This window comes from Haliotis rubra, unplaced genomic scaffold (genome assembly GCF_003918875.1).
Source record: "Haliotis rubra isolate DU_JTF1 unplaced genomic scaffold, ASM391887v1 Scf95, whole genome shotgun sequence".
NCBI lineage: Eukaryota > Metazoa > Mollusca > Gastropoda > Lepetellida > Haliotidae > Haliotis > Haliotis rubra.
Genome location: NW_025767690.1, coordinates 1,837,726 through 1,854,140, shown reverse-complemented (window position 1 = coordinate 1,854,140; position 16,415 = coordinate 1,837,726). Strand labels below are relative to the sequence as shown.

The window sequence follows — 16,415 nt, the reverse complement described above, 5'->3', positions numbered from 1 at the left end:
TGCCAGGATCTACTGATGGGTTTTTGAGTCACATTGTCTTCTTTGTAGGCAATATAATTGTTAATGCAGAACACAAAAACTGATACTCGCATCAACAGGGTTTATTGTTTTGATATTTAAGGAATTACAGTTCATAATACATGGCTGCGGCTGAGGACTTGATGAATATTAGTTGCGTTGAGTTGAGGAGTAGAATTGTTGATGAGGTTCAGAAAACTACAACAAACAATAGCTTTCGATAAAATTCAGAAAATGTACAAGTTTCATAGTACATAACATTCAATATTACTTTCGAATGATATGTGAATACATTGAAATTGCAAAAGTAACAACTACAAATTTACAAATAATTGTGTGAAATATATTAACAAATTTTACACAACCAATTAACATTTTGGCATATATACAATTTCATTGTAATTTAGAAATAGTACAACCTAGCAATGAAAGGGTAAAGTACTCACATATGTGTCTTTACATAGTTCAGCTTACAGTCAGCTGGGTGACAACCAGGCAGCATGGAGGTCCAATACACACTGGCAAGCATGTGCTCCAAAATGCATGAGCTTTGGAGAGGTCATGATGTGACCTGTGACCTTTGACATCACACATGAAGGTTAAGGCCACAGGGTAATGGAAATTTACTGGGCCACATGTAAACATTGCTTACACTTTTGATTGATAAGGATTTAAATGGAAATGAACTTTAGATATTATTGAAGTGTTTTAATTATTGGACCACCATGGATAAAATACTTAAAACCAATTGTCACAACTTAGTAAACAATTTCATTTGAAAGAATTTGTACACTGAAATAAATGTAAGAAATCTTGCATTTACAATAATATATGGACTGTTGTTATGGGAACATCGGTTAATCTCATGCAAGTGTTGGGTCAAGATATGTGTTAAATGCATTATTTCACAAGATAGTCAAGATTCATGACCGTGTTAACATTGATGCAACGAGAAAGTAAAAGTCATATTTGTTATTTCACTTTATGATCGGGGCGGTGGGGTAGCCTAATGGTTAAAGCGTTGGCTCGTCACGCCGAAGACCCGGGTTCGAATCCCCACATGGGTACAATGTGTGAAGCTCATTTCTGGTGTCCCCCGCCGTGATGGAGCTGGAATATTGCTAAAAGCGGCGTAAAACCAAACTCAGTCAGTCAGTCAGTCACTTTATGATCCAGGGGCTCCTTTCACAAAGCAACCTTTACTAAGGTTAACCTTAACTCCCATTCCTTAACATTGCACTAAGGTTACCTAAGTGACTTACGATCACCTTAGCAGGGCTCGATTTAGTGCTTTGTTACTTGCACCGGTGCAACCCAATATTACAAAGTGCAACCTAGGTATTAGTCTTTTGAGTGGGTAAACTTCTGAATAAACCATCTAAATAATTCAATAGCATATTTCTTTCATTACATATTGCAATAAAAGCAGTGCAACTGGAATTTGTCTGGTGCAACTAGTTTTTTATCTTAGGTTGCACCTGGTGCAAGTAGGTTAACATCCTTTAAATCGAGCCCTGCTTAGTGCTTTGTGAAAGGAGGCCCAGATATCTAAATTCAGATTCATTTTCCTTTTGTAATTACCTCACCTGTTACACTGTATGCAGGTATCTGGTGTTGATCCCCCACGACCTGTCACCAGTTTCGCTCACCTCGGCTTTGATGAGCAGTTGTTGCACACAGTACGGAAGGCGGAGTATACACAACCAATGCCCATCCAGGCCCAGGTAAGAATGTACGCCCACAGAGTGTTCCCAACTCAGTCTGTCTGTGGTTGTACTGTCCAAGCCATCCAGGCCCAGGTAAGAATGTATGCCCACAGAGTGTTCCCAACCCAGTCTGTCTGTGGTTGTACTGTCCAAGCCATCGAGGCCCAGGTAAGAATGTACGCCCACAGAGTGTTCCCAACCCAGTCTGTCTGTGGTTGTACTGTCCAAGCCATCCAGGCCCAGGTAAGAATGTACGCCCACAGAGTGTTCCCAACCCAGTCTGTCTGTGGTTGTACTGTCCAAGCCATCCAGGCCCAGGTAAGAATGTACGCCCACAGAGTGTTCCCAACTCAGTCTGTCTGTGGTTGTACTGTCCAAGCCAGCCAGGCCAGGTAAGAATGTACCAGCCCAGAGTGTTCCCAACCCAGTCTGTCTGTGGTTGTACTGTCCAAGTCCCAGGTAAGAATGTACGCCCACAGAGTGTTCCCAACTCAGTCTGTCTGTGGTTGTACTGTCCAAGCCAGCCAGTCCTGTTAGTCTCCTGAATGCCAAGTTAAGGTAACAAAAAATACTTGCTGCTAAGGTGTTTTGCATGACATGTTTATGAGTAAAAAGACCCACCTTCCACTCTTCTATTTTTGAAGTTACCAAAGTATTAGGAAGTCTTTGTGAAGAACGTGGTTTTAATTAGCAACAAAGGGTGTACAAGTGTTGCCATCAGCCATGTCCACCCATCTGTAAATGGGTACCTCATATGGATGGGAAGCTGCAATAACTTGGTGCACCTAGTGGCTGCAAGATTTGTATGCTCCCAGGGAGTTGAGATTGGTAATACGATGTGCCGTTGAGATTGACATCCAATGATCGAGAGAAAAAAAGCAGCGCCTTGAGCATGTACTATTTGCACGGATATGTGCACTCTATAAATATCCTATAATAATTCAGCTAACAGGGACACTAGTGTGAGTTGCAGTGCTTGGATAGTTCAATGTATCATTCGATGTATTGCCACCAGGGTGTTCCCATAGCGATGAGTGGAAGGGACATCATCGGTATTGCCAAGACAGGAAGTGGAAAAACTGCAGCGTTCGTGTGGCCTCTGCTCATCCACATCATGGACCAGGTGAGTGGCTGACACACACAAAGGCACACAGTGATGGGGTACACCAACAGTAATTCTTGTCGATAATCATGATTAATATTGCTCTGGAGACAGGTAAATCATGATTAATATTGGATCAAGTGCTTTAAGAATAATCTTCATGTTTCTATTCAAAATATGACCGATATGTAAAGTATAAACAGTGTCATTGAAATCAAATTTTGCACATAAATGAGGCCTCCCTGCAAGAAGATGTGTCAAACCTTTGTATCTAGCTATAGTGAATATCCTTAACCAGAGATGCCAACCTTACGCTTTAGTGGTATTACATTTTGACCATTAAATACGCCATTCCACTTAATCTGCGAAAATTACGGCTTATCTATTTTCTGAAAAAATCAATAAAGTGGATAGATTTTCACAGGGAAGTGTTTGGTAATGCACAGGTGCAGGGGTGCAGAAATGGCCTTGCACTGACAGAAGTTACTCTTAGCATCGCCCTCATTCCAATTAACTTGCAAGGAATTAAAGTATTTTGAGTCACATGACCAACAATTTTCGATGTATGGAGCTTCATTGTGATTGGTCACATGTGTTTCTGTCTAGAATCTTCCTTTTCAGTGAAAACCATTATACCATGTTGAAGCGATCAGGAAGATATTACACTTTTTAGGTCCAAATTACACTTTCTGACCTCTAGTATTACACTTAGGCCCAAAATAGGGTTGGCATCTCTGCTTAACTAAGATAATGTTCTTGTTTTGTCATACTTACGTTCCCAATGGCTCTCCTAAGTATCTTTTTGAGTGCCCTGTGGCAAATATCTTCCCCTGTATTCAGACATGTTGTTTTTTTCTGCAGAAAGAGTTAGAGCCTGGCGATGGACCAATCGGATTGATCCTGGCGCCAACAAGAGAATTGTCACAACAGGTGATATGATCATGCTGAATTCCTGATTATGCTAATTATCATACCTGTTGTCATACCTGTTGTCATACCTGTTGTATGTTATTAATCTAAATTGACAACTGAGAAAAGATGACTACAGATCCTGCTAAAAAACAATAATCAATTCTGATTTTACAAACATGCTTTAACCACTAGCCTTTCAGATTGGTTTAACACTTCCATAAGCTGTTCCTGATATGATAATTTGTTTTTATTAAATTCTAATTGAGTGAGTGGCAAATGTTCACATTAGGTGTTGACATTGCAGTCAGTGCCTTGTGTGAAACGCTTTTATCAAGTAATTACAGTAATCATCAAGTGATAGATGGATCAATGTCATAACAATTGGACGTAACACACAAAGTTAATTATTAGTCGAGAGCAGAAAAACCAGCTTCAGTCTGGGCTAGTACAAGCAGCCACACATACACATACACACGCATGCACGTCGTCATATGAGCGAAATATTCTCAAGCACGACGTTAAACCCAATTTCACCTCACCTCACCTAGTTGTTAGTCAGAATTTGAACTGTACATACGAAGGGGCTGGTTCCACAGTGTGATCTTAGTGCTACAATGTTTGCAAGTCTATGTTAAAGTATGAGAGTTTCAGCCATGTTATAGCGTAAGTGTAAGACATGGCTCATTTACAGTATCAGAAAGTGATTGTAACACGGTGACTATCTTAAGTTTGTGTTAAAGTATCAAGGTTATGATAGTCACAGCTTTATGATTTTCGTATGTCCAGGTTAAAGCGCAGGATCCAATTGCACAAAGCGATCTTATCGCTGTGATAGTCGTAGGCCTATATGTTAAATATGGGAGTTACGATCACCTTAGGGCTAAGATCGTTTTGTGCAAGTGGACCCTGGAGTTTAAATTATCCTAGCACTGTGATTGTCTCAAGTCTGTGTATGAAAGTCTTAGAGCTGGAGTTCCTCAGTACTGGTGTTTTCTTCCCCCAGATATATCAAGAGGCTAAGAAGTTTGGGAAAGTGTACAACATCCGCGTGGTGTGTGCCTACGGTGGAGGCAGCATGTGGGAGCAGACCAAGGCTTGTCAGGAGGGCTGCGAGATCATGGTGGCCACGCCCGTTAGTGCCTCATTACCATCTCAGATTCTAGAATATTTGTTACTGATTGAAGGAGCTCTGGTGTAATTGTGGGATGCACCATGATAAGGGGGAGTTATGACTAATGTGATGGCATTTGTGGGAATTTGAGGTTTAAGCTAGGGCAGCAATGCATGCTTCAATGCGGCGGGGCATACTACTGATCAAAGAAGTTAGAAAGTCGTGGTCCATGCTGTCCCAATATCGGACCACCTCTTCTTTCATTTCAGCAATATTTGTCAGATTTTTCTTATTGACACTTTCCTTCATAAGTCCCCAAACACTTTCTATTGGATTTAGGTCAGGGCTATAGCTTGGCCAATCTAATTATGTCATATTTTGGGTCCGAAACTAGGCCTGTGAATGCTTTGAACGATGTTTTGGGTCGTTGTCCTGCTGGAAAATCCAAAAATTTTCATAGAACACGTGAGCAGATGGAAGTAAATGTCCCTCGAGAATATCTGTGCATTGCATGCAGCTCAGTTCTAATTGTCTCCTTACAGACAGCCACAGTTCCTCTATCAATCATATCCAGCCTTAAATTTTCTAAACTCCTTCGTTTGTTTTTAGAAACAAGAATACCAAGCCGCCTCTTGTCACGGACAGTCAATTTTGTAGGCCTACCTGCGCCTCCCTGGTGCTCAATGACATATCCATTTGCAATATTTTTCAAAACACGATAAACAGTGGACAAAGGGATGTCTGTTCTACTTGAAATCACTTTAGCTGATCTGATGTCCTTGTTATAATACTCTAAAATCAACTTCCTCTTCTCTAAATCATCCATACTGAGGATCATTGAAAATGTCGTCTGCTAGCAATAAACAAACTAATGAAAAAGGATTAACGGAGTTGTCTCTCTTGAATGAAACCAAGCACTTGATTGCTGGTCAAGGTTGTTTATACTAGAAATCCAATTAAACATATTCCTAAAATTCTCAATAATTTCTGGTCATACTATATAATGCACTACAGAATAAGTTCCTTTGGTCAGCATCATAGCAGTGGAAACAAAACACCATGATCAATTTTGACTGTTACTCTCCTCATGTTATAGGGCAGGTTGATCGACCTTGTGAAGAAAAAGGCTACCAACCTGCGACGAGTAACATACCTGGTGTATGACGAGGCAGACCGCATGTTTGACATGGGCTTTGGTGAGTGATGACATGGAGTATGACGATGTGTATGACATTTTCAGGGCACAGTGTTAACTGTTGTTTGACAGACTGCATGCTTAATATGGGTTTTCGATGAGTGATGACATGGAGTATGACGATGTGTATGACATTTTCAAGGTTTGATGTTAACTGGGTGGGCTGCATGTTTGACATTGGCTTTATTTACAATATCAAATGATCAATAAGTTGTTTGTTTTTTAGCTTATATCCAAATGCACACCAGCTCTAGTGTTCTGTAGTTTGATAACATTGTACCAAAGTTGGTGTTGTCACACGTGCGCACTCCAAATTCTGAATTTCATGGGTGTTTTGTGGTCTTGTTGAGTAAAGAAGAAGTCAGAGCTATTTAATAGTCTTGTTTCTAATTCATTTCAGAGCCACAAGTGAGATCTATAGCCGACCATGTTCGCCCAGACCGACAGAGTGAGTACTTGCTACATGTCTTGGAGTTGAGTCATATTACCTGAGTGTTTTCTTTGAAGCACTATTCAGATTTTGAAAAAAGGAACATTTTGACTCAGTTTTAAGATTGCCTGTTGGTCTGTTGTAAATGTTTTCTGTGAGTTTCTGATACTCAGTTATTGTCAGGATGACAAATGCGGCCAAGTCATCTGAAAAACAACAATTTTCTCTGGTGGGTTACCTTGGATGTACTAGAAACATGTGATCATAGGATTAAATCCCATATTTACCAACCCATGAAGATCCGGATTAGAATTGGTCTTTAGCAACCCATGCTTGTCTTAAGAGGCAGCTAACGTGATCGGGTGGTCAGGACAACCTACTTGGTTGACACACGTCTGCATATAACATTCAGTTGCGTAGATTGATGCTCATGCAGTTGATCACTGGATTGTCTGGTCCAGACTCGATTATTTACAGCCGCCATATAGCTAGAAGATAGCTGAGTGCAGCGTTGAACAGAAAAACACCCCACCCCATCCCTGCAAACCCTGATATGTCATGATATGTCATGGTTTATCACCAGCTTACCCATGCAGGGCGGGAAGGTAGCCTAGTGGTTAAAGCGTGGGCTTGTCATGCTGACGACCCAGGTTCATTTCCCCACATGGTTATAATGTGTGAAGTCCATTTCTGGTGTTCCCCGCTGTGATATTACTGGGATATTGCTAAAAATGACATAAACTAAACTCACTCACTCACTCACCTAGTCTTTATGTCTCTAGCTCTGATTCTAGATTACTTCAATGTGTGAAGCCCATTTTCTGGTGTCCCCCGCCGTGATATTGCTGGAATATTGCTAAAAAGCGACGTAAAACCACTCACTCACTCACTCACTCACTCACTCACTCACTCACTCACTCACTCACTCACTCACTCACTCACTCACTCACTCACTCACTCACTCACTCACTCACTCACTCACTCACTCACTCACTCACTCACTCACTCACTCACTCACTCACTCACTCACTCACTCACTCACTCACTCACTCACTCACTCACTCACTCACTCACTCACTCACTCCTCACTCACTCACCTCACTCACTCACTCACTCACTCACTCACTCACTCACTCACTCACTCACTCACTCACTCACTCACTCACTCACTCACTCACTCACTCACTCACTCACTCACTCACTCCAGATTACCTAAACATGCAGTCTTTTATTCTCGAGATCCTAATGTTTGTGTTCCTGACCCTACAGCTCCTAATCTTGATGTGTCTTATTGTCTAGGATGACAAAGGTATGGGAGTTATTTATGAATGAGAAATCGTTGTTCAATAAAATAAATTTCAACATTTTCTTTCTATTGTTTTTGACCAAGTGTTGACTTTGTGGTTGCGTTTCAGCATTGCTGTTCAGCGCCACCTTCAGACGGAGAGTAGAGAAACTGGCTCGGGACATCCTCATCGACCCAATTCGTGTTGTGCAGGGCTAAGTAGGAGAGGTGGGTACTTTGTGAGAAAGTGAGAGGAGACAATAACATGCATTATGCTTGAAAACAGTTTAAGTTATAATATTATAGATCTGTTGTTGGCTGTAGTCAATACAAATGAGATGGTTTCTGGGCCCCACTGTTGACTAGAGAGGTTCTCTCTGTATATTGAGAGAATGGCTTAGATGAACTTGTAGTATTAAGAGTTGTACAAGGAATTAACAAGTTCTTCCATGAAGTTTTTGAATCTATGTGTGTGTAGACCAGGAAAACGAGGCAGTATTTGAGGTCCTTTGTGTGAGAATTCTTACCAAGAATAAAAAGGACTTCAACACCATACTTGACTTACCTTTGAGTATCCATCTTAGCTACATCATCCCCAGAACAGAGTGGATAGACAGATTGCCTAGGGAGAAGGGTATAACACCCACTTTTGGTGTCTCCTGCCATGACATTGCAGACATTGGCTGAAAGCGATGTAAAACCTTAGTCATTTATGCAGTACATTCCAACCTACGTGTAGAGCGTCCGCCTGGAGAGCGGAAGGTCGTGGGTTCGATCTCCGACCGCGTCATACCAAAACACGTTAAAATATGGTATGTGGTGGTCCCTGCCTGGCGCTCGGCAATACTGGGTACAACAAGGACTGGTCGGCCCGGAGTCAGTATAATGTGTCTGAGTGGGGTATTCATGCTTCACTGCGGCATGGTATCTCAGTGAGCTAGCACTATAAAACCAGCTTGAGTCTGGGCTAGTACAAGCAGCCGCACATACACATACACACGCATGCACGTCGTCATATGATCGAAATAGTCTCAAGTACGACGTTAAACCCAATTTCACCTCACCTCACCTCCAACCTATGTGTCAAACTTAGTTGTAGACTGCATGTGACTTGTGTCTTGCAGGCTAACGAGGACATCACCCAGACGGTGGAAGTCCTGCCCCCTGGTCCCGCCAAGTGGACGTGGCTCATCAAACGACTGGTTGAGTTCACATCAAGTATGTTTGAATCCATTCTCATTAAAACCAGATCTTATACATTGATCCAATCCATCACTGTGGGATGATCTTTTAAACTCCCTTTAGGAATGTGCTAGTTAGTTCGACGTGAAAATACGGGTTAGAATTGGTCTTTAGTAACCCATGCTTGTCGTAAGAGACGACTAACAGGATCGTGTGGTCAGGCTCTCTGACCTTTTTGACACATGTCATCGTATCCCAATTGCGTAGATTGATGCTCATTATGTTCATCACTGTATTGTCTGGTTCAAGCTCAAGTATTTGCAGACTGCCATCGTATAGCTGGAATATTACTGACTGGCTTTAAATAACAAACAAACAAACAAACATCCTTGAGCCTGGCGGACTCAATACAAGTTCAAGAAAACCCACAATTGTGACAACCATGGCAAATTGGTAAACTGTAACTTTTTTTTTTACTTTTGGCTTCATATCTGTCAAATCTGGCAGTGTACAAACATTTCTTTGAATGTACTTTAGTTTGGTAGATATTGTGTGTGTGAAAATCTCATACAATATTATTATAGCCTATCTTATGTCCATTTGGAACTAGACCGCCTCCGTGGTGTAGTGGTTAGAGTGTCCGCCCGGAGAGCGGAAGGTCGCGGGTTCGATCCCCGACCGCGTCATACCAAAAGACGTTAAAATATGGTACTTGTTGGTTCCTGCCTGGCGCTCGGCATTAATGGGTACAACAAGGACTGGTCGGTTTGGAGTCAGTATAATGTGTCTGAGTGGGGTATTCATGCTTCACTGCGGCATGGTATCTCAGTGGGCTAGCACTATAAAACCAGCTTCAGTCTGGGCTAGTACAAGCAGCCGCACATACACATACATACGCATGCACGTCGTCATATGAGCGAAATATTCTCAAGCACGACGTAAAACCCAATTTCACCTCACCTCACCTCCATTTGGAACTGCCTGTAAATGGTTCTCCAAACGATACTCACTAATAGCTTTGTTCACTTGTAACAATAATGTTGTTAACTGGAGAGTTTTCAAATCTTCATGCAGACACAAAAACATTTGATTTTAATGACATTTGCCTGAAGCAGATCCAAAGGTCATCCGTGTAACATATATGCAGTGAAACCTTTGTTGACTCTAACTGTGACAATCCAAGATACGTCACTGACAGTCATCAGTGACACTGCAGAGAATCTTAACTTGATCCCAAATATGTCAGGGCAGGTCAATTACAGCAGCAAGTTTCCATAGCTGTCAAGGTGACGACACTCCATTGTGTATCAATTGTGTGTTGTGTATATATTACTTAAACATCTAATGGAAATTATGTTTGTGATAACAAACTTGATATATTTATTCAGCGGGCTCTGTGTTGATCTTTGTGACAAGGAAGCTGAACAGTGAAGAACTCGCTACCAATCTGAAGGCCAGAGACTTTACTGGTGAGTTTGAACAAAAGTTACTTTAGGTCTCAGGTTATCAACAAATGTGATGTAGAACTGAAATCGTTCCCACACTTGACTAGAAACAATCCGTTCATAAGCTTTTGCCTATTTCTCCATCAAACTTATCAGGCAAGTTTTCACTCCTGAATGGACACCTATCATTTTAACAGATTTTTTAAAGATTTTCATAGAGAAATTTCATATATTTCATTTCTTAAGTAAAGCATATATGCTCTACATGAATTTCTCTTGTTCTCCATTTTTAGATCCTTTAACCACTAACTCTTAACACAAGTAACGTTAAGCAATTTGTGACGATGGATGTGATGCACATGATGAAGGAATCTTTTGTAGTACTGTTTGTATGATGTGACAAAAACATCTGATGCAGTTCCCTATTGTTTTTTTCAGATGAATAATTGACTTGCATTGCATGTGTTTATGATGGTTCCACCAGGATATGCACACATTTATCATCACTATTTGATAGTACTTCCTAAACACATGCTCATGATATTTTCCAGTCATACAACTTTCTCTTCTTTTTAGAGGGGCGGTGGGGTAGCCTAGTGGTTAAAGCGTCCTCGCATGCGCTGAAGACCGGGTTCGAATCCCCACATGGGTACAATGTGTGAAGCCCATTTCTGGTGTCCCCCACCGTGATGTTGCTGGAATTTGCTAAAAGCGGCGTAAAACCAAACTCAGTCAGTCAATCTTCTTTTAAGCTTTTATTCTTCTGAATATGGATAATGATTTTGTCTCTTTTAATTAGGCAGCAAGAACACAAACAGCACACATCTGCAAGGTTGATCATTTGTAGAAGCCCATAGAAAGATAAGAGGCTGGGTGTGTGAAAGGAGGGGTGTTATAATGTAGTAATCAGTGGCCTGAATGTGTTATATTTCAGTTGGTCTGCTTCACGGAGACATGGACCAGAATGAGAGGAATAATGTCATCTCTGCCTTCAAAAAGAAAGAGATGCCAATACTGGTGGCTACAGATGTTGCTGCACGTGGTCTCGACATCCCCCACATCCGCACAGTGGTCAACTACGACGTAGCCAGGGACATCGACACACACACACACAGAATAGGCAGGACTGGAAGAGCAGGTGCTTATTTGTTGATATCTGTGGTTGAAGAGTAGCTTAGATTGCCATGGGAAGAGCAGGTTGCTTGTTTGTAGATGTATCTGGTGGTAGAATTTGGAAAATCAACAGAGAAAGAGCAGGTTGCTTGTTTGTAGATGTATCTGGTGGTAGAATTTGAAAATCAACAGAGAAAGAGCAGGTTGCTTGTTTGTAGATGTATCTGGTGGTAGAATTTTGAAAATCAACAGAGGAAGAGCGGGTGTTTTGTTTGTAGATGTATCTGGTGGTAGAATTTGGAAAATCAACAGAGGAAGAGCGGGTGTTTTGTTTGTAGATGTATCTGGTGGTAAAATTTGGCAAATCAACAGAGAAAGAGCAGGTTGCTTGTTTGTAGATGTATCTGGTGGTAGAATTTGGAAAATCAACAGAGAAAGAGCAGGTTGCTTGTTTGTAGATGTATCTGGTGGTAGAATTTGGCAAATCAACAGAGGAAGAGCAGGTGCTGGTTTGTAGATGTATCTGGTGGTAGAATGGGTAAAATCAACAGAGGAAGAGCAGGTGCTTGTTTGTAGATGTATCTGGATGTAGAATGGGTAAAATCAACAGAGGAAGAGCAGGTGCTTGTTTGTAGATGTATCTGGTGGTAGAATGGGTAAAATCAACAGAGGAAGAGCAGGTGCTTGTTTGTAGATGTATCTGGTTGTAGAATGGGTAAAATCAACAGAGGAAGAGCAGGTGCTTGTTTGTAGATGTATCTGGATGTAGAATGGGTAAAATCAACAGAGGAAGAGCAGGTGCTTGTTTGTAGATGTATCTGGATGTAGAATGGGTAATATCAACAGAGGAAGAGCAGGTGCTTGTTTGTAGATGTATCTGGATGTAGAATGGGTAATATCAACAGAGGAAGAGCAGGTTGCTTGTTTGTAGATGTATCTGAATGTAGAATGGGTAATATCAACAGAGGAAGAGCAGGTGCTTGTTTGTAGATGTATCTGGATGTAGAATGGGTAATATCAACAGAGGAAGAGCAGGTTGCTTGTTTGTAGATGTATCTGGATGTAGAATGGGTAAAATCAACAGAGGAAGAGCAGGTGCTTGTTTGTAGATGTATCTGGATGTAGAATGGGTAATATCAACAGAGGAAGAGCAGGTGCTTGTTTGTAGATGTATCTGGTTGTAGAATGGGTAAAATTACCAGAGGAAGACCAGGGGCTTGTTTGTTGATTAGACTGCCATGAGCAGGTGCTTGTTGTAGGTATTTCAGGTTGTAGGTTTGTTTAAATTAACACAGAGCAAGTGTTTGTTTGTACAAATCCCTAATTGTAGTAAAGTAACATTCTTTTTTATATATTCCTCCTTGGGGTACTTATAAGCATTTAAATGTCCATTTAAATTCCCTACGACAGTTGTAACAATATTTGAATAAAAATATTTACAAAACAAAAACTACGTTTTGTCTTGTGAGACCACCCTTACAGGGCCCTCCGGCCCCCTACAGCCAAGAGCAGGTAACTCTAGACCGTAACCTCGTACCTCACTTTCCATGCTGTCGTTTACCGGCAAGACGTGGGTCCATTCAAGAAGGTTTCTTTTCCCTGCGCAAAATTATGAGTGTGTCAGAAACAGCAACTGTATGTATGGTTCTCTTTTTTCCCTGCATGGGCGATTTGGAGGCTTGTTCTGAACTTTTTCATTCATAATTTCTAGTTGTAACTTGGTAACTGTCGCGGACGGCTCGCCAGGTGCGTGTCAAGATGGCGGACAGGTCCCTTCGCTAGCCTCCCTGTTCATTGGTTTCCCGTGTGGTTTTTCAATGTTACAGGTGGTTATAGTACTTTTATTTATATGTTGTTACATGTAGGGCGTTTCCGCTGCTAGCGTTTTCTATCTTACGCTAAAAGTCATAATTGTTAGTTATGTTGCAGTGCGTATTATGATTATTGTCAACTGTATGCTACGTTGTCGCATTAGTTGTGTCGCCCATGCGTGTTTTTTCATATATGTATGTGTGTATGGGGTTGATTGCTGCACAGGTTTTTTACTTGTTGCAGTTTAAATCCTGTACTTCGTGCCTCGCTGCCATTCCCGTCAGGGACACGCACGAGGTGTGTTTACGTTGCCTCATCCAAACTGATCATGAGGAAGAGGGGTGTCCGGCGTGTGCCGGATATTCACGCAATGTCGGCCGATCCCGCGCTTACTGTTTTTCACAAAGACAGAGTTAGCATACGGCTGCCTGATACTTACCGTCCTAAGAAGGATAGTTCCTTCCATGTGACGGCGCCTATTGAGCTCCCAGCTTTCACTCAGCCTTCCCTGTCTGGTACCTCTCTACGACATGCTCACGTCTTAGATGTCCGTAAGACACTTAAGGCTTATATCAAACGAACAAGGGGTACCCGTAAGGGTAACCAATTGTTTTGTTGTTATGGTGGGGTTCAGGCTGGTCTTCCGGCGACCAAGCCAACCATTTCTCGGTGGCTTGTCTCTGCCATACATATGAGCTATACTCAAACAGGGCGTATCCCGCCTGTAGGGTTGAAAGCTCATTCGGTTAGGGCAGTTGCTACATCGAAAGCTTACGCTGCAGCCCTGCCCATTGAGGAGATCTGCTCCGCGGCTATTTGGAGCCGTCCGAGTACGTTCATCCGTCATTACCAACTTGACAGACTCTCCAGTGAGCGTGCTCGGTTCGGTCAGTCAGTTCTCTCCAGTGGGCATGGTTCCACCTCTCTAGCCGATTGAGCTTTCGAGGATTTTATTATGTGAACCATTCTATGCCAAATTTTTAACACTGGTGTTGGGTTTTAAAAATCTTGTTTACATATTCCCTTGGTGACGGGTTTTATGTGGTGATGGTTTTTATTCCCATGTCTTTTGCATTCTGCTGTAGACTTAACTGGCCTTGGAAACTTTGCTAAATATATATATATTAAGGCATTTCGTTTCTGGTGGCTTATTGCGGGACCCTTATCTTCGCTTCCGAGTAGATTACGGGAAGGAGGGAGGGTGTGTCTCGTTAGTTTGCATTAGCGAGGTTTCGCTGGGCAATTTACATATGTTCGACCCTGACCCTGGCTCATGCCCCCGCCTGATTGGCTATGGTGGACACGTGACCGGGTAAGTGTGCTTTTTCTGCTGTATTTAGCTTGGGAAATTCCACTACTTGTTGGGGGTGTTTTCTGCAGACAGAATGCCGCTCCTTAGCTCCGTCTTTAGGAGTCTGTCTTATGCTTATAAGTACCCCAAGGAGGAATATATAAAAAAGAATCGAACTAACCTGTAGAGGTTTCAGATTCTTTGAATATATTCCTCCTTGGAGTACGCCCGCCCACCTCCCCACATTCTGTCTGACGTCGTTCAGCATGGAAAGTGAGGTACGAGGTTACGGTCTAGAGTTACCTGCTCTTGGCTGTAGGGGGCCGGAGGGCCCTGTAAGGGTGGTCTCACAAGACAAAACGTAGTTTTTGTTTTGTAAATATTTTTATTCAAATATTGTTACAACTGTCGTAGGGAATTTAAATGGACATTTAAATGCTTATAAGTACCCCAAGGAGGAATATATTCAAAGAATCTGAAACCTCTACAGGTTAGTACTTGGTTGAATTTTCCAATGGATAGTCCTCTAGCTCTGATTCTAGACTCACCTCAATGTGTGAAGCCCATTTTCTGGTGTCCCCTATGCGTGATATTGCCATACTCACTCACCACTCCCCACTCACTCACTCACTCACTCACTCACTCACTCACTCACTCACTCACTCACTCACTCACTCACTCACTCACTCTCCCTCCACTCACTCACTCACTCACTCACTCACTCACTCACTCACTCACTCACTCACTCCTCCACCTCTCCTCCTCCTCTATCTAGATTACCTAAACATGCAGTCTTTTATTCTCGAGATCCTAATGTTTGTGTTTCTGACCCTACAGCTCCTAATCTTGATGTGTCTAATTCTCTAAGATGACAAAGATGTGGGAGTTATTTATGAGTGAGAAATCATTGTTCAATAAAATATATTTCCACATTTTCTTTCTATTGTTTTTGACCAAGTGTTGACTTTGTGGTTGCGTTTCAGCATTGCTGTTCAGCGCCACCTTCAGACGGAGAGTAGAGAAACTGGCTCGGGACATCCTCATCGACCCAATTCGTGTTGTGCAGGGCGAAGTAGGAGAGGTGGGTACTTTGTGAGAGAGTGAGATGAGAAAAAATAACATGCATTATGCTTGAAAACAGTTTAAGTTATAATATTATAGATCTGTTGTTGCTGTAGTCAATACAAATGAGATGGTTTCTGGGCCCCACTGTTGACTAGAGAGGTTCTCTCTGTATATTGAGAGAATGGCTCAGATGAACTTGTAGTATTAGGAGTTGTACAAGGAATCAACAAATTCTTCAATGAAGTTTGTGAATCTATGTGTGTGTAGACCAGGAAAACTAGGCAATATCTGAGGACCTTTGTGTGAGAATTCTTACCAAGAATAAAAAGGACTTCAACACCATACTTGACTTACCTTTGAGTATCCATCTTAGCTACATCATCCCCGGAACAAGAGTGGATAGACAGATTGCCTAGGGAGAAGGGTGTAACACCCAGACACCCTCAGGTAATAGAGACAAAATAAGATCTTAAGCCCACTTTTGGTGTCTCCTGCCATGAGATTGCAGACATTGGCTGAAAGCGATGTAAAACCTTAGTCATTTACGCAGTACATTCCAACCTATGTGTCGAACTTAGTTAAAGACTGCATGTGACTTGTGTCTTGCAGGCTAACGAGGACATCACCCAGACAGTGGAAGTCCTGCCCCCTGGTCCCGCCAAGTGGACGTGGCTCATCAAACGACTGGTGGAGTTCACATCAAGTATGTTTGAATCCATTCTCATTAAAACCAGATCTTATACATTGA

At 41.9% G+C, this 16,415-nt stretch overlaps 1 protein-coding gene and 1 long non-coding RNA gene across 2 annotated transcripts in view; one reads left to right on the top strand and one right to left on the bottom strand.

The window, feature by feature from the left end:
* The window catches only part of LOC124264873 (ATP-dependent RNA helicase DDX42-like), a 57,044-nt gene that overhangs the window by 20,751 nt on the left and 19,878 nt on the right, over positions 1-16,415 (top strand). The window contains 10 exon segments of the mRNA XM_046699649.1: positions 1,623-1,742; positions 2,740-2,847; positions 3,688-3,756; positions 4,742-4,870; positions 5,946-6,045; positions 6,445-6,492; positions 7,890-7,987; positions 8,884-8,977; positions 10,330-10,410; positions 11,321-11,524. Of these exon segments, the coding sequence (XP_046555605.1) occupies positions 1,623-1,742; positions 2,740-2,847; positions 3,688-3,756; positions 4,742-4,870; positions 5,946-6,045; positions 6,445-6,492; positions 7,890-7,987; positions 8,884-8,977; positions 10,330-10,410; positions 11,321-11,524 (1,051 nt within the window).
* LOC124264875 lies at positions 87-723 on the bottom strand. Its single transcript, XR_006895280.1, has 2 exons — positions 465-723; positions 87-216 (listed from the first exon to the last, which is right to left on the bottom strand). It is a non-coding gene; the product is annotated as an uncharacterized LOC124264875 (long non-coding RNA).